This window comes from Lynx canadensis, chromosome F2, assembly GCF_007474595.2.
Source record: "Lynx canadensis isolate LIC74 chromosome F2, mLynCan4.pri.v2, whole genome shotgun sequence".
NCBI lineage: Eukaryota > Metazoa > Chordata > Mammalia > Carnivora > Felidae > Lynx > Lynx canadensis.
This window is the reverse complement of record NC_044320.2, coordinates 46,080,741-46,105,291: the sequence shown is the minus strand read 5'-3', so window position 1 is coordinate 46,105,291 and position 24,551 is coordinate 46,080,741. Positions and strand designations below refer to the sequence as shown.

At 39.9% G+C, this 24,551-nt stretch overlaps 1 protein-coding gene across 1 annotated transcript in view; it reads left to right on the top strand.

The window, feature by feature from the left end:
• The first annotated feature begins 7,400 nt into the window (after window positions 1–7,400).
• DECR1 (2,4-dienoyl-CoA reductase 1) overlaps window positions 7,401–24,551 on the top strand; it is a 39,365-nt gene continuing 22,214 nt past the window's right edge. The window contains exons 1-5 of the mRNA XM_030304220.1: window positions 7,401–7,515; window positions 19,218–19,420; window positions 21,719–21,776; window positions 21,901–21,987; window positions 22,949–23,096. Of these exons, the coding sequence (XP_030160080.1) occupies window positions 7,465–7,515; window positions 19,218–19,420; window positions 21,719–21,776; window positions 21,901–21,987; window positions 22,949–23,096 (547 nt within the window). The 5' untranslated portion in view covers window positions 7,401–7,464. The remainder of the gene's footprint in view (window positions 7,516–19,217; window positions 19,421–21,718; window positions 21,777–21,900; window positions 21,988–22,948; window positions 23,097–24,551) is intronic.

Genomic DNA, 24,551 nt, shown 5'->3' with positions numbered 1-24,551 from the left:
GTTTATATACAAAAGGAGATTATCATGGACTACACGTGAGTGACAGGTCAGGTTCTGAATGTTCAGGCTGCTTTTTGTTTTTCTTTCTCACTACTTTGTGAATTCTCAATGTCACCTACGATCAGTCTGAGCTTGGGGCTTCACATCCATCCTCTTTCAATCTTCACAATAATCCTAAGCTAGGTATGAAAATTCACATCTTAGAAATGAGGAAAGAAGTGTGATCTGAGTTCATGCATTGTGTCAAGAGGTACATTATATTAAGATGGAGAATGATGAACTAAAGATATGCCTTTCTTTTAACATGTGTATTACTCCTTTTGCAAGAAAAGCAAAACGTCCAACTGGCAGAGCCAAGCTGCCTCTCAGCGATAGGGGGCAGTGTATCCTGCAAGAAAGTCACAGCTGCCTGGAAGCTGCTGCTTTTGTTAGATTTCAGGTGCTTTGCCCCTGGACAAGGGAGGCTGAGTTTTAAATTATTATTTTTTAATGTTTAAATATATAGAAACTACACCAAGTGGTGCTCAGTTCTTCGGGCACGAATGACCTGAGTGGTGCCAGCAGGAATAAAGTTGCTTCCTGGAAAGAAAAGCCTCGGTGTCACAACTCTCTGCATGGGAATCCCGCTACATTACTTGGGGGCTCGTCCGGGATTCAGAGACAGTGCATTTGCTGCCTCTTTGGCCGCAGGGATACAAACCTCGGAGTGCTAGGAGAGGTGGGCCTCACTTGGCACCAGCAGACCACTTGATCCACAGGAGACTAGCCCTCTTGGACCACCAGGGCAAGGACCTTGTGTGCACCAACGGAAACTGTGAGGCCCAGGAACCACCTCAGGGAGTGCCGCCTATCAGACTAGTAAGAACCTGGGTTTGTTTTGGCAGACCTGCCCCTAAGAGGCAGAAAAGGAGCCTGATCACCTCCCAGAGTGGCCCTAGCGGTTCCACAAGGGATGAGGAACGAAGTTGCAACTCTAAGGCCCTGGGCGCTGGGCAGCAGGTTGGAGTCACTGTGTGACTATGTGTGGCAACTTGTCTGTCATTTATTTCCTGGATCAATGACTATGATAATTAGAGCCGACTGTCTCTGGTTATTCTACCTCAGAATGGGGACTTTAAGGAATATTCCCAAGCAGCTGCCAAAACTCCTTTGGTTTTGAGGAAATTCCTTGTCTTCTCCAGACTGACGTGGACTGCCTAATTCCACTAGTGGAAAACAAAACAAAACAAAACAAAACAAACCTGGAGTCTGCTCCTCTGTCTGAGCTGACAAGATTTAAAACTGGGAATTCTTTCTCTGCCTTTTGCTGGCACCTTGCCTCTTCTGCCTGCCCTTCCCCCCTTCCTGTTTCTGTACTACCTGGGGTACGGCCTACATAACTGGCTCCTCAATGCCTCAGGCACCATCAGCTCCTCCTGCCACCCTAGAGGTCATGGAGCAGAGACCACCCATTTCAGATTTCCCCACCAATGCTCTAGGTAAAAATTAACCATGGGGAACAAATTGTCTTAAATGGATCCAAGTAAAACATATTCAGTGTTTAAGCTAATTTAACTCTGTTGGCTCAAGATAGACAATGTTTTTCAACACACAAAAAAAACTTTTATTCTACCTAGATTTGCTGAAGGTCAAATAAGCTCATGTTACCTCTGTTCCAATTTGTTAGCAAAAAGATGACTTAAAGTAATGGTTAACTTGGTCTGTCTCATAGTTTTCCTGGGTAATTGTTAAGATAGCTTTCAAAGTCTTTGGTAAAATGTTAAAGTTTTTGCTTGCAAGATAAGTTGGGATTAAATTCATTGGATATTTAACAAGAGGCTAAAACACTAATTACTAGATGTAGATCTGTGCTTTTGACTTGTTGCAGAAAAACCAAGGATATTTGGATCTGTTGAAAAAACATGCTTTGTGCTTAATTGATTCATAAGTTTGCCATCTAAGAAATTCTAATGTAACAGTTCACAATTGTTTACTACTTAGTTTTCACCGGAGACTAAAGTTTCTAAGAGTTAAAATGCTGCTAAATATAGTTAAGACTAATAAAAACAAACAAACAAACAAAAAACAAAACACAACTCTACATATAAAAGAGTAGATATATATTTAAAAAAGAGTAAATTTGTCCTAAATGAGACTGGTTGTTTGAAAAAAAAAAAAAAGACATCAAAATCTAAAAGCAAAGGAAAAGTTGTAAAAAGTTTGTAAAAAAAAAAAATCTTTAAAAAATTTTATATATTGTCAGGAGGTCTAAGGTTAAACCTTTAAATTATGCTAAATTAGCCACTATTTTACAGACACAAAATAAAATCCTGGTGGCCTTTCTGGAAACATTAAGGGAGGCTCTTATTAAATATATGGCTATCTCCCCTAACCCACCTGAGGCTGAGACAATTCTAAAAGTCAAATTTGTCACTCACTTGGCCCCAGATATTTGAGGAAAACTGCAAAAACTTGCTGTTGGTTAGGAAAGGACCCTGGAGGAGCTCTTATGAGCTGCCAGTTGGGTATATTACAACCAAGATCAAGGGAAGAATAAGAATAATAATTAAAAAAACAAAAAAACAAAAAAACAAAAACCTGAGGCCTTGTTGTGGCCTGACATACTATGTCAGACTAGACTTCTCAAGGTCCTGGAACCAAGTGCCATTTTTATGACCGTTCTGAGCACTAAAATGAAAAAGTCCTCAGAGAGGACAATCAAAATGAAAACCTCATAAGCCATGCCCCTTATGTGGAGACAATCCCTAGAGATCTGAGTGCCCTCAGGGACCTCTATCTGTGAGAGCTCAGATAAGCGACTAACCAGGTTCTGGGGCTCTTCACGGTGGCTCCCCTAAACCAACTGTTTATCAGAAACTCAGAGCCTCAGGTAACTCTAAATATAGAAGGAAAACTGGTTGATTTCCTTCTTAACACCAGAGCTTTTTCTGTCCTCTTTTCCACTCCAGGCCAACTATCCAAAAGCAGCATGACGATTAGAGGCATCTCCAGAAAACTTATAACTAAATTTTTCTCTCAGTCCCTGGGATACACATATGGGAAAAACTAATTTTTTTCTCATTCATTCTTGATAATACCAGAGAGCCTTACTCTATTGCTAGGAAAGGACATTATAACTAAATTAGAGACTATAGTACTACTAACTCCAGAACGAATAAACAATTGTATGAGTTTTGGAAAATTACTGAATATTATAGGCTGTAGGTACCAGGGTTCAGGAAAATAACTTGCCTGCTATATCAATTATTAAAGGAAACTCAATCCCACCTAGTCTCCCAGAAAAATAAACTGGGGTCTGACTCCTAGACAGTGTCTCCAGCCCTTGGAATGGTTACAAACAGAGCAGGGCAATTACTATTACCAAGCTCACAGAGCTAAAAGATCTGCAAGTAGTATCAGCCTGTGAGGTATGTCTTTTTTTTTTTTAATTAAAAAAAATTTTTTTTAATGTTTATTTATTTATTTATTTATTTTTAATTTTTTTTTTTCAACGTTTATTTATTTTTGGGACAGAGAGAGACAGAGCATGAACGGGGGAGGGGCAGAGAGAGAGGGAGACACAGAATTGGAAACAGGCTCCAGGCTCTGAGCCATCAGCCCAGAGCCCGACGCGGGGCTCGAACTCACGGACCGCGAGATCGTGACCTGGCTGAAGTCGGACGCTTAACCGACTGCGCCACCCAGGCGCCCCAATGTTTATTTATTTTTGAGACAGAGAGAGAGACAGAGTATGAACAGGGGAGGGGCAGAGAGACAGGGAGACACAGAATCTGAAACGGGTTCCAGGATCTGAGCACAGAGTCCGACACAGGGCTTGAACTCAAGCACCATGAGATCATGACCTGAGCTGAAGTCAGATGCTTAACCGACTAAGCCACCCAGGCACCCTGAGGTATGTCTTAAAAACAATCCTTTCAACCACAAACTTGCTCTCCCAGGCAATCCAGGAACTGGAGACTATCCAGGAAAGACTAACGATTAGGTTTCACTCATCTGCCAAGGTCAAAGGAATTCCACTATCTGTTGGTATGGATTGATACTGTTACTAATTGAGTAAAGGCCTTCTCCTACAAGACAGAAAATGCACAGAAAGTAATAAAAGTTTTGCTTTATAAAATCATACCCAGATTTGGCTTACCTAAAAATTTACAAATTAATAATGGTAAATGGATGCCTTGCCTCTTTCTCTAGTAGAACTCCTGGCTCTTGGAAAAGTTTTACACCTCAGAATAAAGCAGACTGTCTGCTTATACTCAGCAAAACTCTAAATAACACCTCACAAGCATTAGATGCTTGAATATTTTTTAAAAATGAAGTTAGGGCCAAACTCTTGGAAATAGAGCCACTATTGATTACTTACTGCTTCTGCTCCTCCATCACCTGGGTTATGAGAAATTCCCTGATATATGTTGTTTACAAAGTCAGGGTCTCTCCTAGATTGACAGGTTTGGAAACTGTAGATGCCATCTTAAGATGCCATCTTGTTGGTCAGTAGAATATTTACTTTGTGTTTTTCTCCTTGTGTCTGCTTTTATGTTGCCTTATGTCTGCTAGTCTTTCTGTAAAACCATACTGTGGGCCACTGGACTGACCCTTGGGTTGACTCTAATTGCTGTACCCCTACACTGTCCCTTATCAGCTTGAAGAAGCCAGAACGGCCATCGTCCCTGTTCCCCAACAGCAGTTACAGGCCCTATTCCAGGGGAGAAAGAAATAGGGAAGGCGTTAACATTAGGCAGGGAGAGATAAGGGACCTCCAGGGAGGCAGACTGCAGCCGCAGGTGGGAGGCTAAAGCAACAGATGGGGTTCTCCCCTTAATAAAAATCCTTTATGGTGCCCCCCCCCATTATCAAGAGCATAAGGGGGGTATCTAAATGAGATAGGCAATCTAACCCTAAGGCAACAAATGCGGGCCCCTTGATTCTACCCTAACCATCTTACACCACTGGGTCAGGGAGCGATTACCTGTGAGTCTGACCATAGACGCTCACCCCTTTAAACCAGGAGATGCGATATGGCTAAAGGAGTGAAATGTCCAACCCCTAAAATCCCTCTGGAGGGCCCGTTCAGTGTCATTTTGTCCACCCCTACTGCAGTAAAGGTAGCCGAAGTGGGTCCCTGGATTCACTACAGCAGAGTGGGTCCCCGGATTCACTACTACTACTCTCGAAACTCGGAGTGCATTCTTAATCCATCAATGCCATGCAAGCTAACCATATGGAAAAAGCAATCTGCAACTCCAGAGGCTCCAAGAGACTACAACCCTGCTTTAGTCACTCAGGAAGCTGACTATCTGTGCATGGCAGAAGCTTGAGGAATTGACAGTCTGGTGAAACAAAAGACTGTCCTTGCTTTCTATATCTGTTTCCTTACTGTGATGCACTGTCACACCTTGTTTCTCACTATTATTGTGATTCTTGCTCTACTCTTTGCCATAGGATTGGCAGAGGCTGCCCTGGCCGGCTGAAAATGTGGTGAGAGGTTTCTGTTAGCACTCACCTTCCTTTTGGGTATAGGATACTTCGTTGGTACCAACATGGGGAAACAATGGCTGTAAGAGACTAGAAAATTAGATCCCCACAAACCTTAGAGTAAAACAAAATACCCCAGTACCACTACCGGGCATTGGCTCCCCAAAAGCACAATTATTGGGAAAAACTGTCTTGCCTGGTGGGGAAAAAGTTCATCGTCATCTTTATTAAAAACTTAACATGCCTAGGCCAAAGATTTTATAACTCAGCTGCCCGGAAAACCCAATGGTGGCGGACCTCAGATCACCTTGAGCCAGATCCCCACACCCTGTCTAACTTCTCTCATCTCTGAGAGGCCTGGGACAGTGTCAACGAAGCCATCCAATGGCAGGACCCAGGTGGACTATACTAGATATGTGGAAGGACAGCCTATATAGTACTTCCCTCAATCTGGTCAGGGTCGTATGTGCTGGAAACTATTTGTCCAACTTTCTTCCTGCTCCCACTTGCCAGAAGGAAACATTTGGGAGTCCAAATGTATGGGGACAGAGAGACTCCAAAAAAAGTGGCATGCCTTACAAATTGGCAATTAAAAAGATGATAAATGGCCTCCCAAGTGTATAATCCAATATTATGGCCTTGCCACCTGGGCAGAGGATGGGTCCTGGGGCTACCGCACTCCTACTTACAAGCTAAACTGCATAATCAGACTAAAAGCAGTTACAAAAATTATAACCAATAAAACTCCCAGAGCTCTTAATTTACTAGCCAAGCAGCAAACCCAAATACACAATGCTACCTATCAAAATCACTTGGCATTAGATTACCTGCTTGCTTTTGAGAGAGATTTGTAAAAAGTTTAACCTAAGTAACTGCTGCCTACAGATAAGTAATGAAAAAAAAGTCATAGAGGAGATCACAAATCAAACAAAAAGAATTGCTCTTGTTCCCGTCCAGGCCTGGAAGAGTTAAAATCCAAGGGAGTTATTTGGAAGATGTTTTTCAATTTTGGGGGGATTCAAAACTCTCATAAAATTATCCACCTAATTCTGGGAGGTTGCTTAATCGTACCTTGTACCTTGCTTGGCTCCCCTAGTTGTGTGGTCTGTCTCCAGTCTATACTGGTTCCTGACAACATCCCTCAGGACCTCATAACATGAGACAACTTAATCAGACTGCATGTTTGTGTTACCATATATGGGAGACAAAGGAGTAAAAAATATATAAAAAACTATACCACGTGGCATTCAGGGCTCAGTTCTTCCTGTACGAACCCAACTGAGTGGTGCTAGCAGGAATAAAGTTGTTTTCTAGAAACAAAGGCCTCAGTGTCAGGACTCTGTGTGCAAGAATCCTGCTACAAGGTAGATATTACTACTCTGATGATGTATGATCCAGCGCCACACCAACCAGGAATTAGACAGCCATCAAGACATGCCCCGCCCCGCCCCTACCCCTGCTGGCCCCGCCCCTACCCCGTGGACCGCCGTGCCGCCCCCCCCCCCCCCCCCCCCCCCCAATTCCATCCGCCCGCTTGCAGCTTCCGGCTCCCGCCCATCGCGACCCCTGCCAGCCAGGTTCCGACCACTCTGGCTCCGCCCCCTTCCCATCCTCCTTCCCCTCCTCCCCCTTCTCCCCTCCTCCTCCCAGCTCCCGCCTGTCCAGTCCTGTGCCAGCCCGGTCCCGCCCACTCCTCCCCCCCGCCCCGCTCCCTCCTCCTTCCCGCTCCGGTCCGACCTGGCCCCTGCCGGCCCCGCCCCGCCCCCTCCTCCTCCCCACTCTGGTCCGCCCCATCCCCGGCCCCGCTCCCGCCCGCCCCGGCCCGGACACCGCCCCTCCTCCTTCCCTCTTCGGTCCGCCCCGCCCCCCGTTTGGCCCCGCCCCGGCCCCACCCCCTCCTCCCCTCTCCGGTCCGCCCCGCCCCGCCCCCGTCCCCTCACCCCGTTCGACCCGGTTCCCCGCTCCCGCCAGTCCCAATCCGGAAGGTCCAAGATGGCGATGCTAGGCCGAGTTTTCCTTACTCGGGGCCAAGGTCCTCGGAGGGTAAGACGACGGAGCGAAGATCCGGACCCGGCATGCGGGGAGCGAGGACAGGGGGTTCCGGGCCGCGGAGAAACGCGGGAGCAGTGGGAGCCGGGAGGCGGGGTTGGAGTTAAGAGGGGTCAAAGCCACACTTGCTGTCTGAGAAAGTGTGTGAGGGTCATGCTGTGATTCTCAAAGTTTTCATGTCCCTAAGAAGTTTCAAAGTTGTGTGGAAATAGGTGGAAAGACTGGAGACATTGCACACGTTGGCCCTTTGCGGAGGGAGAGGGACTGGGGGGGGGGGTCCAGAAGGGGCATTGGCCTTATAAGAGACCTTGATTTAAGAGGAAGAGCCATTCATGTGTTGTGCAAATTAAACATTAATACAAGCATATTCACATAAAGCTTTTTATGGAAAGGGAGAAACCCCCAGCTATCTAGACTCCATTTCCCAGAGGTAAAGCTGGGAGAGAAGCATCTAAGGCTGGCTTTTACCTATATCTCCACCAACTTGTTTGCTGGTTTGTCAACTTATGTATATCCGTTGGACTCATAGTCCAAATAGAAAATGCGAGTGAAGGGGCGCCTGGGTGGCTCAGTCAGTTATGTCTGACTTGGGCTCAGGTCATGATGTCAAGACTCCTGGGTTCCAGCCCTGCGTTGGGCTCCACACTGACAGCAGGGAGCCTGCTTGGGATTCTTTCTCTCTCTCTCTCTCTCTCTCTCTCTCTCTCTTTCTCTCTCTCTCTCAAAATAAATAAACAGGCGCAGGGGCGGGGGGGGCGGGGATGAAAGTGAAGACAGAGAGGATAAGGAGAAAGGAAGACGAAAACAAAGCAATAGTGGGGGTGCGTGGGTGCCTCGGTTGTACCGGACTCTTGGTTTTGGCTCAGATCATGATCTCAGGTTTGTGAGTTTGAGCCATGGTGAGTTCGAGCTTGTCTTAGGCTGTGTACTGGCAGCTGCAAAGCCTGCTTGGGATTCTCTGTCTCCCTCTCTTAGTGTCCCTTCCTGCTCATTCTCTCTCTCAAAAATAAATAAATAAACATTAAAAAAAAAAAAAAGCAAACAGTAGTATCCAAGACAGCCTCTTCCACAACCAAATTCAAAAATCTTAATAAATTAAACCAAAAAGTTCAATTTCCTTAGCTAGGTTGAAAAGCTATTTTGCCAGTTGTGAAAAAAACCCTTTTAAATCAAATAGAATGGGCAGCCATAGTAGTTTTTTAAATTTTATTTGTTTGTTTATTAAACATTAAAAAATATATGTGTATTTATTTATTTATTTATTTATTTATTTATTTATTTATTTTTTGAAAGAGAGAGCACAAGCAGGGGTGAGGCAGAGACAGAGAGGGAGACATAAAATCTGAAGGGGACTCCAGGCTGTGCGCTGTCAGTACAGAGCCTGATGCGGGGCCTGAACTCTGGAACGGTGAGATCATGACCTGAGTCGAAGTCGGATGCCCAACCGACTGAGCCACCCAGAAGCCCCTTTAATTTTTTTTTTTTTTTTGTTTAAAGGAGAGACAGTAGCTTCAAATGTGAACACAAGGAAATAATAGTATGCTAAATCTCTCAAGTAAGAGAACTTTTCTTTTAAAAAGTGATACTTGTTCAACACCAAAGTTTTGTTGATACTGTTTTCCTTTAAAGGTTTTGGATACAGATCGTTGTAAAAGAAGCTTGTGTTTTCTGGACTCTTCTCAAAGAACTTTCTCTTCCTACAACTCTGTGAGGCAGAAAAGTCCCCAGAGATTTTTTTTCCCCCACAAATCATTAAGCCTGTAGTAATAAGGTCACACAGACTGTATCCCAGCTCTTCTGACACCCTTAGACAATGAACTCGTTTAAAAAGTAATTGTAATCTGACAATTTTGAATTTCTTTTGCTTAAGAAAAATAGAAGTTTTGAGGATTGGGGCTCAGGGCCAAGAGAAGCCTGTTTTGGTGTGGTTTGTTTTCTTGGCACACGCAGGCTTGGGCTTAAATTCCTAGGAGAAGAGACTTTACTTCTATGAAGTGGGTTGTTCCAGGGAACATCAGATTTTTGTTAGCAAATACTAGTTGTTACAATTAAAACCTAATTTGAGTAGTTTTGTTACCAAGAACAAAGAGAAAAGTTTCATTTGTTGAGTTCTATTTATGAAGTGTTACATTAAATTGTTCTGTTTAACTAGTAGGCCTAAGTACAAACAATTACTGAGAACTGGCTCCGTGCCTGGCCCTGGGTTGGAAAAATTTTTTTAAAAATTACCTTTGGGGCGCCTGGGTGGCGCAGTCGGTTAAGCGTCCGACTTCAGCCAGGTCACGATCTCGCGGTCCGTGAGTTCGAGCCCCGCGTCAGGTTCTGGGCTGATGGCTCGGAGCCTGGAGCCTGTTTCCGATTCTGTGTCTCCCTCTCTCTCTGCCCCTCCCCCGTTCATGCTCTGTCTCTCTCTGTCCCAAAAATAAATAAAAACGTAAAAAAAAAAAAAAATTACCTTTGCTCTCATGCTGATTTCAGTTCTACCCTGGAAAACATTCACATATTCAGCTGTTTATCAGGAAATGCTCATTAAGTGCCTATTAAGTGTTAGGCATTCTTTAGGGGTAGTTGGTTGAAAAGCTATGTGTACATCATTAAGTTTCATGTATATTTTTCAGGCTAAGAGATAATCACGACTGGACATTGAAATCAGTTTTGTGGAACAAGATGAGTTTAAGAAAAATAAGTTGAAATAGAATAGGAAATATCAGAATTCATCTCAGGTAGTAAGGTTAAGTTTACTTTGTGAAACTTTTTTTTTTAATTTTACCATTCTTCCTTTTGTAGATTAATTCTTAGATCTCTAAGATGCACACTGCCAAGCTTCCTTTCTTTTTGTTGTGTTTAAAAAAAATTTTTTTAAGTATATTTGTTAATTTTAGAGAAGAGCCAGTGGGGTAGGGATGGAGAGAGAGAAAGAGAGAATCGTAAGCAGGCTCCACACCACCAGCAAGGAGCCTGATGTGGGGCTCGAACGCACGAACTGCGAAATCATGACCTCAGCCACAATCAAGAGTCAGATGATTGAGACTGATCCACCCAGGTGTCCCCCTTTCCTTTTGTTTTTATCAAGAGCAATAACTTTAGGATCTTTAGGATCTAACTCTTGCTACTGCCTGAAAGAACTGTGGCACTCATTTCCTCACCTTTTTTAGGTCTTTGCTCAAATTCACCTCAGTTAGATCTCCACCCCTATTCTATGCCTTATTTTTTCCCACAGTATGTATTAGCTTATAATATACTACATATATTATTTAATTTACTTATCCTCCTCCCTCCAAAAAATAATCTCTCAAGGTAGAGTATTGTATCTGTTTTTGTTCACTGCTGTGTTAACATTTCCTAGAACAGTGCCTAGGGCATAGGAGATGCTCCATAAAAACTTGCTAAATATAAGTAAATGAGTTAAGTCTATACCAGCTCATAACATCATGTTTATCTCTAATATATTTTTTTCATATAAGCAAATTCCCATATAAAAAACCTTTTGAAGAGTTGAGGTTCTATTTTTTGTCCCCAAAAAAGATTGCCAGGATGTGTGGGTGGCTAAGTTGGTTAAGCATCTGACTCTTGATTTTGGCTCAGGTCATGATATCACTGTCGTAAGATGAAGCCCCATGTTGGGCTCTGTGCTGGGCTTGGAGCCTGCATAAGATTTTCTCTCTCCCTCTCCCTCGGCCCCTTCCCTGCTTGTGCACTGGAACTTTCTCTCGAAAGAAAGAAAAGAAAGAAAAGAGAGAAAGAGAGAAAGAAAGAAAGGAAAGAAAGAAAGCAAGCAAGAAGGAAAGAAAGAAAGAAAGAAGTCAGGTAGTCGTGTTAGTTTTGGCGAATGTGATGGGGATCAGTGAGATTACTCAATGAGAGGTTAGCCAGAGTGAAGATCCCAGTTGAAAATACCAAATTGCCTGCTCATTTATCTCCTTGATTTCATCTCCCTTTATTGTGTGGTATTGGTGAAGCATCTGTTTGGTCCACATCTAACTGCCAACAGGTAAGAACTGTAATAAAAATGGGAAGCACACCCTGGAGCACACAGCAGCTACTTTTTCAAGGACTCATGTTCATTGCTATGAGATGTATCGTTACTTAAAAATGTAATTTCTGTCTTGCTACTGGCAACAACTACATAATTCAGCCTAGCCACTGCAGCTAGGAGTCCAGCTAACTTTCTTTTATATTTGCTCAGCCTTACCTTCAAGTTGCTGTGGCAACGAGATCTGTGTTCTGCAGTTGCTTAGAAGAGCCTCTGTGCAGTGCTCTGCTTTCAGTTAAGGAGAAGGAGAGGTACTCAAGCAATCCACACACGCACAGAGCTCGAGAGTAGCATGGCCTGTGGCAAGCCATGGGTATGGGTAGAGTTTGGGTTCTTCAGTTCTTTTATGGTTTGTAGGGTTGGTTTTGGATTAGTGGGTGGGACAATTCTTCATTCTGCAGGACTATCTGTTTGTACAGGAGCATCAAGTAGAGCATCCTGCCCAGCCTCCTCTTGTATTTCCAGATGTTTCCGGCTAAGAGCCATGTCCACTGTGCTTAAGTGGCAGTGGTCTGGACATTGAAAATAATGCAGGCAAGGCACAGATACGTGCCTTCTAGCAACTGGACAAAATAGACTGGGAAGTAGTTACTGGAGGTTTAACTGTCTGCACAGACTATTGAGTTGTGTTGGGAATGCAGAATTATGCATTTTTCAAAGTCATCCTTTGAAAAATAAGATTGTCAGGTCTTTACCAAGCTGACATCTTAATGTGACAGTCAAGGCCCCAGTCTGCAGAGCTCTTTTCCTGTGAATTTGGGTCAGGATGAATTTGTTTTTAAAAAAATATTCGTGTTGACCTAAATCAGCAGTACCTCATGTTGTACTTAGAAAATCCAAAAAAAAAAAAAAAAAAAAAAAAAATAGGGTGATGTTTCATTGTCTTTATAACTTACACTTCAGTGTGGAATATACAGTACACTTTATTAAAATTTTTTTTTCATGTTTATTTATTTTGAGAGAGGGAGAGAGCATGAGCAAGGGATGGGGCAGACAGAGAGGGAGAGAGAGAGTCCCAAGCAGGCTCCGTGCTGTCAGCGCAGAGCCCGATGCAGGAACTGTGAGATCATGACCTGAGACGAAATCGAGAGTCGGACACTTAACTATTTACACTTTAAATAGCACTGATCGTATGCCAGTGTTCTTCTTGCTGACACTTTGTTTTCCTCTATACCCTTTTTATATTGTGTCCTTGCATATATGATCTGATATTGTGTTAACTATTTCTAATCAAAAATTAATTTATGAACATACCAAACACTCAACAGTACAAAAGGATGCAATGACCGTACAAACAGTCCCTCTCCAAGAGATTAATGCTATGAATAGTTTCTTGTGGATCCTTCCAACAATTTTTGTTTATGTATCAACATATATATGGAGATATTTTCATTAAAAGAAACCACACAAATGAGAGCATTTTATATATATTTCCCTACCTTGGATTTTTTCCTTAACACATGATGCCTCACGTTGTTGGTACTCAATAAATTTGTTGAGCGATTGAATAACAACATATTGTTATTAGAATAGAATATATTCTATTAAAAGATACACAGTATTGTGTTATATGGATGTGCCCTAATTGAGCATCCCTTTGGAAATGCAGATAGATTGTTTTTTGGTCTTTTTTGATTGCAAACAGTGCTTTAGTAAATATGTTTGTTTGGCTCATCTGAGTGCCCTGTATTTCTGAGTCCCTAAGAGTGAATTTTGAGATATGCTTGTCAATTTGTGCAAAAAGCCACCTGGTGTTTTGATAGGAATCGCATTGAATCTGTAGATCAATTTGGGGAGTACTGCCATCTTAACAAAATTAAGTTTTTCAATCCATGAACACAGGATGTCTTATTTATTTAGGTCCTCTTTAATTTCTTAATGGTGTATAAAGTTTTTAATTTATAAATCTTGTACTTTTATTAAATTTATTAGTAAGCGTTTTATTCTTTTTGATGTGATTGTAAATAGAATTGTTAAGTTCATTTTGATCTTAGTGCCTTTCTTTGAACATAGCTTCTTCCTCCCACCCGAAAGAGTGAGTTTATCTGTTGGATTAATTCCTAAATGTTGAGTTGCTGGGTCAAAGGATATGTGTAGTTTAGTCAACATTTTGATATGTGTTGCCAAATTGGCCTCCAAAGAAGTTGGCCCAATTCATTTCAACAGATTGTAAGAGTGACTTTAATCAGATATTTTTTAGTATTCCCAATCTTTTGTGAGAAAAATGATACCTTCTTTGTCTAATTACATCACTTGGTTGAAAGTATGGTTGTATATATTTTTTGCGTGTGGGCTATCTTTTAAGGTCTTTGCCCAGTTTTTCTATTTGCAAATGATCTGTTCATACTCATACATCAATAGATTTGGATTAATATTTAATGTGGCATAATTTAGAGTCTTTGGAAGTGACTATTTCAACTTCATGAAACATGCGGCAGAAACCTGGGTTGTATCCATAGCTGCATAAGAGTCTACTTGTCTTCTCTCATGTACTTTGGATGGCATCAGACCCTGGCTGATCAGCATTACAGAAAATAAAACAAGCATTTACTGAATGCCCAACTGGTGTTAGAAATCCTATTATAAAGGGGAGGCTGGCTGGCTCAGTTGGTTAAGTGTCTGACTCTTGGTTTCAGCTCCGGACATGATCTCATGGTCCTGAGATGGAGCCCTGCATCAAGTAGGGCTCTGCCCTGACACAGCAGAGCCTGCTTGGGATTGTCTTTGCCCCTCTCCCCTCACTCTGTCCCTCTCTCTCCCTCTCTCTCTCCCTCTCCCTTTCTCTCTCTCTCTCTCTCTCTCTCTCTCTCTCTCTCTCGCTGCCCCTCTCCTGCTGATGCCCTCCCTTTCTCTCTCTCTCTCAAATAAACTCAAAAAAAATTATTCCTTAAAAAAACAAGACACCCTATTATAGTTATGAATGGAGACTGTTCTGTCTTCCTGGGTGCTCACAGTCTGGTGCGGAAGGCTAAGAAAGACTAAGATCCTGATGGGGGGAGGGATTCATTTGGCCCATTTTTAACAGACACACATGTTTAAAAGTGTCAACAGTTTTTGACACTTTGGCTTGGTTTTGAAGGCTGATTGAGAAAGAAAGTGGCTAGTTTAGGCAAGTGAGAAATCAGCAAAGACCGAGCAAAGACTGGAAGGTGAAAGTTCTTGGCAAGTTTCAGGAATGCTGAGGGGTTGGTGAGCATAGAATAAACCTCTAAGTGGTGAAACTGATAAGTAGGGCTACGAAGGTAGGTTGAGGCTGTATTGTCCAGCTTGAATGCCAGTAAAGAGTTTAATTTTTGTATTTTCAACTCTAGAGGACATCTGTATTTTTGAGGTATGCGATTTTAGTGTGGGAGCCCTGTCAATTAGTAATGGTGACAATGATAGTGAGATAACTAAGCTAAGAGCTATTTAAATATGACCTTTAGCCCACAACTTCTGTGTGAGTGTCTGTTATTATAGGATTTTTACAGATTTGGAACTGGATTTTCTTAATAGTGTACCTCGATCATTAAACAATTACTTTTACAGAAAATTGTTTTATATGAAACTTCAGAAACTTTTCTGTGGTACAAAAAAGAACAAGAAAAAAGAAAAACCATTTTCCCCTTTTCTATTTTGTATTAGTTTCTTGGGTTTTATCTAGATTAGGAGTCATGCACTCAAATGCCTCAAGTTCTGAGAGGCTCTATAAAATGACAGTGATTGCCCACTGAAAAGAGTTTACTTTGCCTGTGTGAGTGAGGATTGGGCAGAGCTTAGGTCTTGTCTCAAGTAGGCATTAACTCAGCCTTATTGGAAGCTGAACCTCAGTGTCAGTAGAGCTTCTGATTTTTATCTGAATTCACTCAGTATCTAAATATTGGCTCAAAAGTTTTAAGACATTGGGGGTGCCTGGGTGGCTCAGTTGGTTAAGTGTCCAACTTCAGCTCAGGTCATGATCTCAATGGTTCATGAGTTCGAACCCCATGTAGGGCTGTATGCTGACAGCTCAGAGCCTGGAGCCCGCTTTGCTTTGGATTCTGTCTCCCTCTCTCTGCCCCTCCCCCACTCACACTCTGTCTCTCTCTCTCTTAAAAAATAAATGAACTTAAAAATTATTTTAAAACATTGGGCAGGCCTAATAAAACATCTGGCCTAGGATCACCAATCTGCCTTTATTGTAGGTGTTTATTCTAGACATTTGAGACTAGCCAAAATACTTAGGTAATTTAAGAATAAATCTCATTGCTATACAGTCCTCATCCTCCGGGGAGAAGACAGTCAAGGCTCTTAAAGAATTGCCATTCTGAGGATTAAAAGTACAATCACTTTTCATGAGTTTAGATGGTATTGTTTAGGACCACATGAAGGAGATAGATATTGTTTATATGATGTGGGGGAGTCGTGCATATGGAGGCAGATGATAACTGATTTTCTTTTTCTGGGAGATTGTAGAACTTCTAATTCTAAAAGTGAATTTGTTTGCCAAAATGGAAGATGAGAGAGGGTTGTAAGAATTTTAGGTTTTAAAGATATCCAGAGAACTCAATCTTGATATGCAAGGTATTATTTCTATTTTCAAAAGACAACTGATTTCTAGAAAAAGCACAGAGCAAGATTTGAAAACTTAAAAGTCTATTTTGAATCTACTTTTTATGACTCAAAAAGAAATGGCAAGGGCACCTGGGTGGCTCAGTTGGTTAAGCATCCGACTTCGGCTCAGGTCGTGATGGCACGGTTTATGAGTTTGAGCCTGGCATCGAGCTCTTTGTGGATAGCTCGGAGCCTGGAGCCTGCTTCAGATTCTGTTTCCCTTTCTCTCTGCCCCTCCCCCCCTCACACTCTGTCTCTCAAAAATAAATAAATAGTAAAACAATTAAAAAAAAAAAACAAAAAGAAATAGCCAAAATGCTATTTCAGGTTGCTCAGAATTCTTTGTAGAAATAGGAGACCGAATACAACAAGATTCTATGAGGTCTGTTCACCTCAATGGGTCTTAATGTTAAAATGAACAAGTTGTTTGTAGACAAATAGATGGCTTGAATTTAATATTCAACAGCATATATGCTATGAATTATTAGAAGGTAATGTGAATTAAAATAGCATATCAATTTCTTCACTTTTGGTTTGGTGGGAAAGATCAGTGTTGTTTAGATCAAATAAAATACAACAGGTAAGCCTGTGCTAAGTAGTAACCTAATACGTTATAGACACTTATTAGGAACTGTTAATCAAACTGATTATTTTTACCTGTACATTCTTCTACCATTTGGGAGGTTGAGACAATGTTTTAGGATAAGTAAAAAAAGTTTATATGCAAATATTTTGCATAATTTATCTTTTGTAAAGCACCACATCACATTCCCTGTACAAAGCAACACTAAATAAATAAAAATTCATTTTAGAGTCTTTGGAAAATTGGAACACGGTTTTTTCATCATTAGTGAGTAATGACAGACTCCCTAAGCTACTTGTGCAAATTTCCTGTTCTATCATCTTAATGTAATATTCTCGGAGGCGGTGGCAGCCTTAGGTAAAACTGCTATTTATGTAGAGAAAGATTATTGTAGGTTGCTTGGATTATTCTGCTTTGGCAGAGGATACAAAAAGAAAATGCTTTGTCAACCTGAAGCCAAAGGATGTACAAAGACCAGCCTGGAGCATAATCAGATTTACAAATTTATCTTCACCAATTATTTTATACATGCTTTCAGATTTTGTCTTTCAGTAACATGTTCTTCCTGATTGTAAAAGCAAGTCATACATATTGAAAAGATAAAAATGCTAAAAACCCAACAAAAGGCAAAAATAATCATCCATAATCTCATCACCTAGAGAGAGTAATTGTGTAAGGAAGATATGGGTGGACTCTGAAGCCAGACACATCTTGGATTTGAATCAAGTCTTTTCTACTTATTATTTGTCTTTAAAAGTTAGTTACTGAGGCGCTTGGGTGGTTCAGTCGGTTGAGCATCCGACTTCGGCTCAGGTCATGATCTCGCGGTCCGTGAGTTCGAGCCCCGCGTCGGGGTCTGTGCTGACAGCTTGGAGCCTGGAGCCTGCTTCGGATTATTTGTCTCCCTCTCTCTCTGTCCCTCCCCTGCTCATGCTCTGTCTCTGTCTCAAAAATAAAAAAAAAACATTAAAAAAATTTAAAAAAAGTTTGTTACTTGATCTTCCTGTGTTTCACCTTTTTCATCTATAAATTGAGGATAGCAATAGAATTTACCTTATAGGATTGTTGTGAGATAATGCATTTAAAGTCTTTAGTAGACCTTGGCACATGATTAATGGTGAATCTACTACTTACTGTTATTTCATTAGTCTTTTTCCCAAGCATATATTTTTATTTACAGTTAACATATTGTATACTTCTTTTTTCACGTAACATCATATCATAAGCATTTTCTTGTGTAATTTCCAGTTGATAAACAGCCTTATCCTAAATCATTGACCACATTTCCAATTATTTCCTTAGGAGAAATTTCTAGATACCCAAGACCAACTGATAGCAGCTCACTTAGCTTATAGGAATATTCTAGCAGGAAATGATACATTTTGGAGTTGTAGTCTTGCAACCATGACCTGATGGAGAACATCACATGCCTTTTTGGTGTGATCATTAAGCTCTGTAGGAGTTCAGTGAGTAGAGAGAGGAAATATACAAGGTAATGATGAGGGAGGGCTTTGGAGCCTATCAGACCACATTTGAATCTTGGTTCTGGGACTTGGGCAATATATTTAAAATATATTTAACATAACTCCCCCCCCCCCCCCCCCCCACACACACACCTCCACAGCACAGTGAGGTTAAAATAATACCTGTTTCATGGGCTGGTGAAGATATCGAGTCTTGACACATGATAAGCACTTAATGAAATTAGCTCCTTATTGTTATTATGTTCAACACTTAAAGTTTGTTTTTATAATTAAAGGTGAGAAAATGGCAGTGATTTTTACAAGTAATGTGAGAATGTAAGTTGTAAGGCATAAGATAGGGCAATGCAAATGTTTTCAGTGTAAAATGTTTTAATTTTTTCCCTATTTTAAATATAACAAATAATTATCTGTTCTAAATTTATTATCCAGAAGACAACATGGGATGAGATATTTGATTTAATAAACTTATAAGGACTTGTAGTAATTTTCTTCAGTGATTCAAAGATGGAATGTGATTTTTATCCAAGTTATTCTTATTGAAAGATGAATGTGCTTTATGTCAGTTCTTTTTATATAAATTTAAGCAAAACCCCTGTAAATAATAATGCTAGCATTTATAGAACATTTAGTATATGCTAAACAATGTTCTAGGTATTTTACTTATGTTAATTCATGTAATGCTTACAATGTCTCAAGAGTAAGGTTCTTTTATTGTCTTCATTTATGGAAGAAACTGAGGCACAAAGAGGTTAAATCACTTGCTGAAGTTTATACAATTAAAGAGAAAATATGTCCTATGTGGTCTTTGTCCAAAGCCCATGCTTTTACCCATTCCACTGTGTTACTTAACATTCCAGTGGGGAAAAAAGTAATAATTGGTTAAATACGATACCAGTAAGTTTACAGTGAGTTTGTTAATCCAAGAGTTTGATTAATAGTGAATTCAAGAGTAAGTTTTTTGAAATTCATCTATTTTGTGGAAATGCACGTGTGAAAATTTCAATTAATCTTTTTTCCCTTTCAGTTTTTCAGTTATGGAACAAAAATATTGTATCAAAACCTTGAAGCGTTTCAGTCTAAATTCTTCCTGCCCCTTCGAAAACCGATGCTACCACCTAATAGTTTTCAAGGAAAAGTGGCGTTTATTACCGGGGGAGGTACTGGCCTTGGTAAAGGAATGACAGCTCTTCTGTCCAGCCTAGGTGCTCAGTGTGTGATAGCCAGCCGGTAAGTCACGCTCACCAGTTGCCTGGCAAGAGTCTAGTATAAAACATTTCTGTGCCACAGTATTGAAAACACTATATGCCAGAGTTTTTTGATTTTCATCATCATTTTCTGTGAATATCCTTTAGATTATTTAAGTAAATCTCCTTGGAAAAATCAGTTATACTTGTAATGATAGAAATGCAGATGGGATCCTGATTTGCATTGGTTCAGTTTAGGATTTTTCGACTTTACAATGGTGTGAAAGTAATACACATTCAGTAGAAACTGTACTTGAAGTTTTGAATTTGGAACCTTTCCCAGGCTAATAATATGTGACGAGATACTCTGATGATGCTGGCAGTGAATTGTAGCTCTCAGTCAGCCACTCAGTCATGAGGGTAAATAACCGATACACTTCCGACCATCTTGTGCCCAGATAAACCTTCTGTTTTTCACTTTCAGTACAGTATTCAGTAAGTTTCTGTGAGATATTCAACACTTTATGATAAAACAGGCTTGGCATCAGGTGATTTTGCCTAACTATAGGCTAATGTGTTTAAGGTAGGCTAGGTTAAGCTATGGTGTGCAGTAGGTTAGGTGTATTAAATGCATTTTCAACTTAACGGTGTTTTGAATTTATGGTGGGTTTATTGGGTGTAACCACATCATTAACTTGAGGAAGATCAGTAATGATTGATAATGGATAAGTTAAAAACTACTGTATTGAGGCTGCTTTTTTTTTTTTTTTCAGTGAGAGTGATTATAGTTACTGCTTCAAAGGCTAGTTAGCCTTGTACCTGGGTAATGGATATAATCCTTCCATTTTCTATAAGATGGGTAGATATTTCAAAACATCTCTTGTGATAAATGTGGGAAGGATAAGGCCATGTAGATGGAATTTCTTATTTAGGCCCTATAACTATGACTATTTTTAGGACTCTATGCCTATGTAAGTGTAGAACTTTAAAGACTGGTCAAAAAATCTTCACCTTCCTCCTATTTTGAATAGTGTAAAATTTTTAGATAGGCTGAATAATAATCTGAATGACAAGTCACAATGTAATTTACAAAGGGCCAAAGGAATCTCTTTCAGATGTTTCCTTTCATGCAAATTTGCCAGAACATTTTTTTATATTGTAACATTTTTGCAAGTATTAAAATCTTATTTTCTTTGTAACACTACATAATTTATGCTTATGGTTTATTTTTCATGTTTCTTTCGAGAGTATGAAGCTAAATGCATATAATGCTTTTATATCCATAAATTTGGTCTAAAATCTACTAACATAAATTTTATACATAACAGATTTCATATAGTATAATATAAGGTTACATTATATCATAAATGTATTTTCTTTCTAAAGCAGGCTTGGGCAAGGGAACAGAAATTATTGTAATTAAGAAAATTTATTTACTTATTTTTTTTCATGTTTTAAGTTTTTATTTAAATTTTAGTTAACATAGTATAATATTGGTTTCAAGAGTAGAATTTAGTGATTCATCACTTACATATAACAGCAATGCTCATCACGAGGGCCCTTCTTAATATCCATCACCCAGCTAGCCCATCCCCCTGCCCACCTCCCCTCCAACAACCCTCTATTGGTTCTCTATTATTGTTAAGAGTCTTTTATTTGCCTCCCTCTTTTTTTCCCCCCATTCTCTGTGTTTATCTGTTTGGGTTTTTAAATTTCACACATGAGTGATATCACGTGGTATTTGTCTTTCTCTGATTCACTTATATCACTTAGCATAATTTTCTCTAGCTCTATCCACATTGTTGCAGATGGCAAGATTTCATTCTTTTTGATGCCTGGGTAATATTCCATTGTCCATTTTGTGTGTGTGTACACACACACACACACACACACACACATATACACACACACACACCGCATCTTCCTTATCTATTCATTAGTTGGTGGACATTTGACATTTGGGCTCTTTCCATAATTTGGCAATTGTTGATAATGCTGCTGTAAATGTTAGGGTGCATGTACCCCTTTGAATCAGCATTTTTGTATTAAGGAAATAATTTTAAACTATGAGTAGATATAAAGCAACTAGTTTAAAAGTAAATAATTCAATAATTGAGTATCAAGTATACAAAAATTATACTAAATTAACTTGTGGAAAGTAAATTCATTCAAACTGATTTGTTTATAGATACAGCTTTTGTATTTTGTCAAAAATGCATGTGTTTAAGCTATAGATTCTCTTTGTGTTTAATTTATGGAATTCAGTTTATGGAATTAAAAAGAAAAATATAATATGAAGTCATTTCAGAATTCATGCAAAGTACCATATTTTTATTTCTAGAAAGATTGATGTTTTGAAAGATACGGCAGAACAAATTTCTTCTCAGACTGGAAATAAGGTACATTAAAAAGAGTTATTTAATTCGGATTTACAAATAAAACATGTTTAAGTAACTTTTTCATGCTTTTGGTTTAAGAAGTCTGGAAATTGTTGGATTTCTTTTTCTCTGTGTTATTTTTCAGGTTCATGCAGTTCAGTGTGATGTGAGGGATCCTGAAATGGTGCAAAACACTGTGTCAGAACTGATCAAAGTTGCGGGACATCCCGACGTAAGTTCAGTGCTGATGAGGCCAGAACAGGATGTTGATAACACCCACAAGAGTACTAAGGATGCACTCAGGAAATAAAATATGTACGTGAGCAAGTGCTGTGTTGAGAAGCTATTTTCTTTCTTAAGGGAAGAGCCAGCTCTGCTCAGAGCAGGGAACAGTTTAGGTGAACTGCTATACCATTTCCTTTCAGAAATACTTAAAAAATGCATTTACAGTCATATAGAACAAACTTGATTTCACTTTATTTAATAAGATTATGAAATAAGAGCAATTATCCAACAACACAATATCTAGTTTAAATGATTCATGCTCTTTGCTTTTCCTAATAACTTTTGATTATCTCCATCAGTAGAGGAGAATAATACAAGTAAAGAAATCAATAAAATACTCCAGGTTTTTCCTTTTAAGACCCGAGTTGTGTATGAGTATTTGGTTGTTGTTTGGTTCACATATGGGAAAGAAGCAATTTCCTCCAGTAGTCTCAGAGAGCGCTCTTCTGAGTTAAAGATATTTTCAGACAGACCAGTAATATTGAGTCTGCTAATAGAGCTGGGTAGAATCTTTACTGATAGTGAAGAAACATGTTATCAAGCAAGAATTTCATTGGGTAAAGTAAGCCAAAATGTCACCAGAAATTAAAAGGCATTTTGAGATTCCTTGAAATACAGTGTAGATAAGTGGTAGACATGCTTAATCTGTATTTGTTTTCTTAATGATAGATTCTACCCTAATTTTGAGACAGGGAATAGGATTCTGAAATGTGGTAAATAACACAGGGGATTTTTACAGGCTCAAAAAAAGTAAAACTGAACCAAATCTTGTGGTTTTATTTCATAGCAGACTATCAATTTTACCTTAATGGTATTTGGATTTAGTATGTTTTAGAAGTAAAAACTCTGGAGGGAAAATGTTCTTCCTTATCTAAAAATTTCTATAACTTGCCTTATTGCTTTATTAGATTGTGATAAACAATGCAGCAGGGAATTTTATTTCTCCCACTGAAAGACTCTCTCCTAATGCTTGGAAGACCATAACTGACATAGTTCTAAATGGTACTGCCTATGTGACTCTAGAAATTGGAAAGCAACTAATTAAAGCACAGAAAGGTATGTTTATTAATTCTTCATATATTGATTGAGTCCCTACTGCACACAGGTTCTGTGATAAGTCCTGGGATATTTACAGAAGTCAATAAGACATTGTTGGTATCTGTGCAACTCATAGGCTAATGGAGCAGAAAGATACCTAAATAATTACTGGATGTTATGATATGAGCTGTCATAAATATACATTTCATGTATGTTGGAAACCCAGAGATAGGAATGACTAACTCTCCCTAGGATGATTATCAGGTTGAGGAACAAGACACAATTTGAGCTGAATTTTCCAAGATCCTGATATGGAGAAGTTGGGGTGAAAGGAGGGTGGCAAGTAAATGAAAATGTCCCAGGAAAGAGACCTGATAAACAAACGTTTAGGGATTGATGAGAAATTTGATGTGGTTAGAGATGAGGAGGCAGAATAGTGGGAAATGAGTGGGGATGTGGATTGGGTGTAATTGGGAAAGTTCTCAATATCGAAATAGAAAATTTGATGTTGGGGTACCTGAGGGCTCAGTCAGTTAAGTGTCTGACTCTTGGTTTTGGCTCGGGTCATGATCTCATGGTTTTGTGAGTTCGAGGCCCACATTGGGCTCTGCTCTGGCAGCGAGGAGCCTGCTTGGGATCCTCTTGTCTCCCTCTCTCTCTGCCCTTCCCCCACTTGCACTGTCTCTGTCTCTCTCAAAATAAATAAATAAACTTAAAAAAAAAAGAATAAAAAAAGAAAATTTGATGTTACTTGTGAAGGAAATGGGAGTTGTTTTCTTAGGGATTTCTCTTCAAGGTGTCTCCTTCAAGTCATGTCTTGGACTTGATTGGAAAGGATACTGACAACAATGTGGGGGGTGGAAAAAATTAGGGAGACCGTTCCGAAGGGTTTGTCTTTTCTTTTGGTATGTGGCCACATGACATGAGGGATAAATTAGGAGACATTTAGCAGATTAAATCAATAGGCCTTACTGATTACATGAGAGAGTTTGTGCTGGGTGAGTAGTTTGGATGATGATGGCATCGGTGTGGTTGAGAACACTGGGGAAAATAGATCTGCAGGGAAGTTACTAGAACATTTCTGTTTAGTACTAGGAACAAACTCTATTCATGAAATATAAGTAGTAAATATATGTGTAATTTATGTATGTGTGTAACGTGTGTACATACTTATATGCCTAGAATCAGAGTATATTTGTTCATTTAATGGACACTTACTGATGACTTTTGTGTAACAGGTCCTGTACTATATGCACAAATGACAGAGGTGGATGAGACTCTGTCCCTGAACAAGGTGGGGGGAGGGTGCGGTGGGACTTGAAAGGGGTATTTCTTAGGGTAGAGAGCATTCTGAACAAGGAAAAGGGGGAAGAGTCCTTGAGGCTTGTGGGGAGAAGGGAAGGCATGGAGTTGGCCAGGTTCCTTCTGGTTCGGAAGCCTTTGCCTCATTAGATTCCATTTCTTCTGTACAGT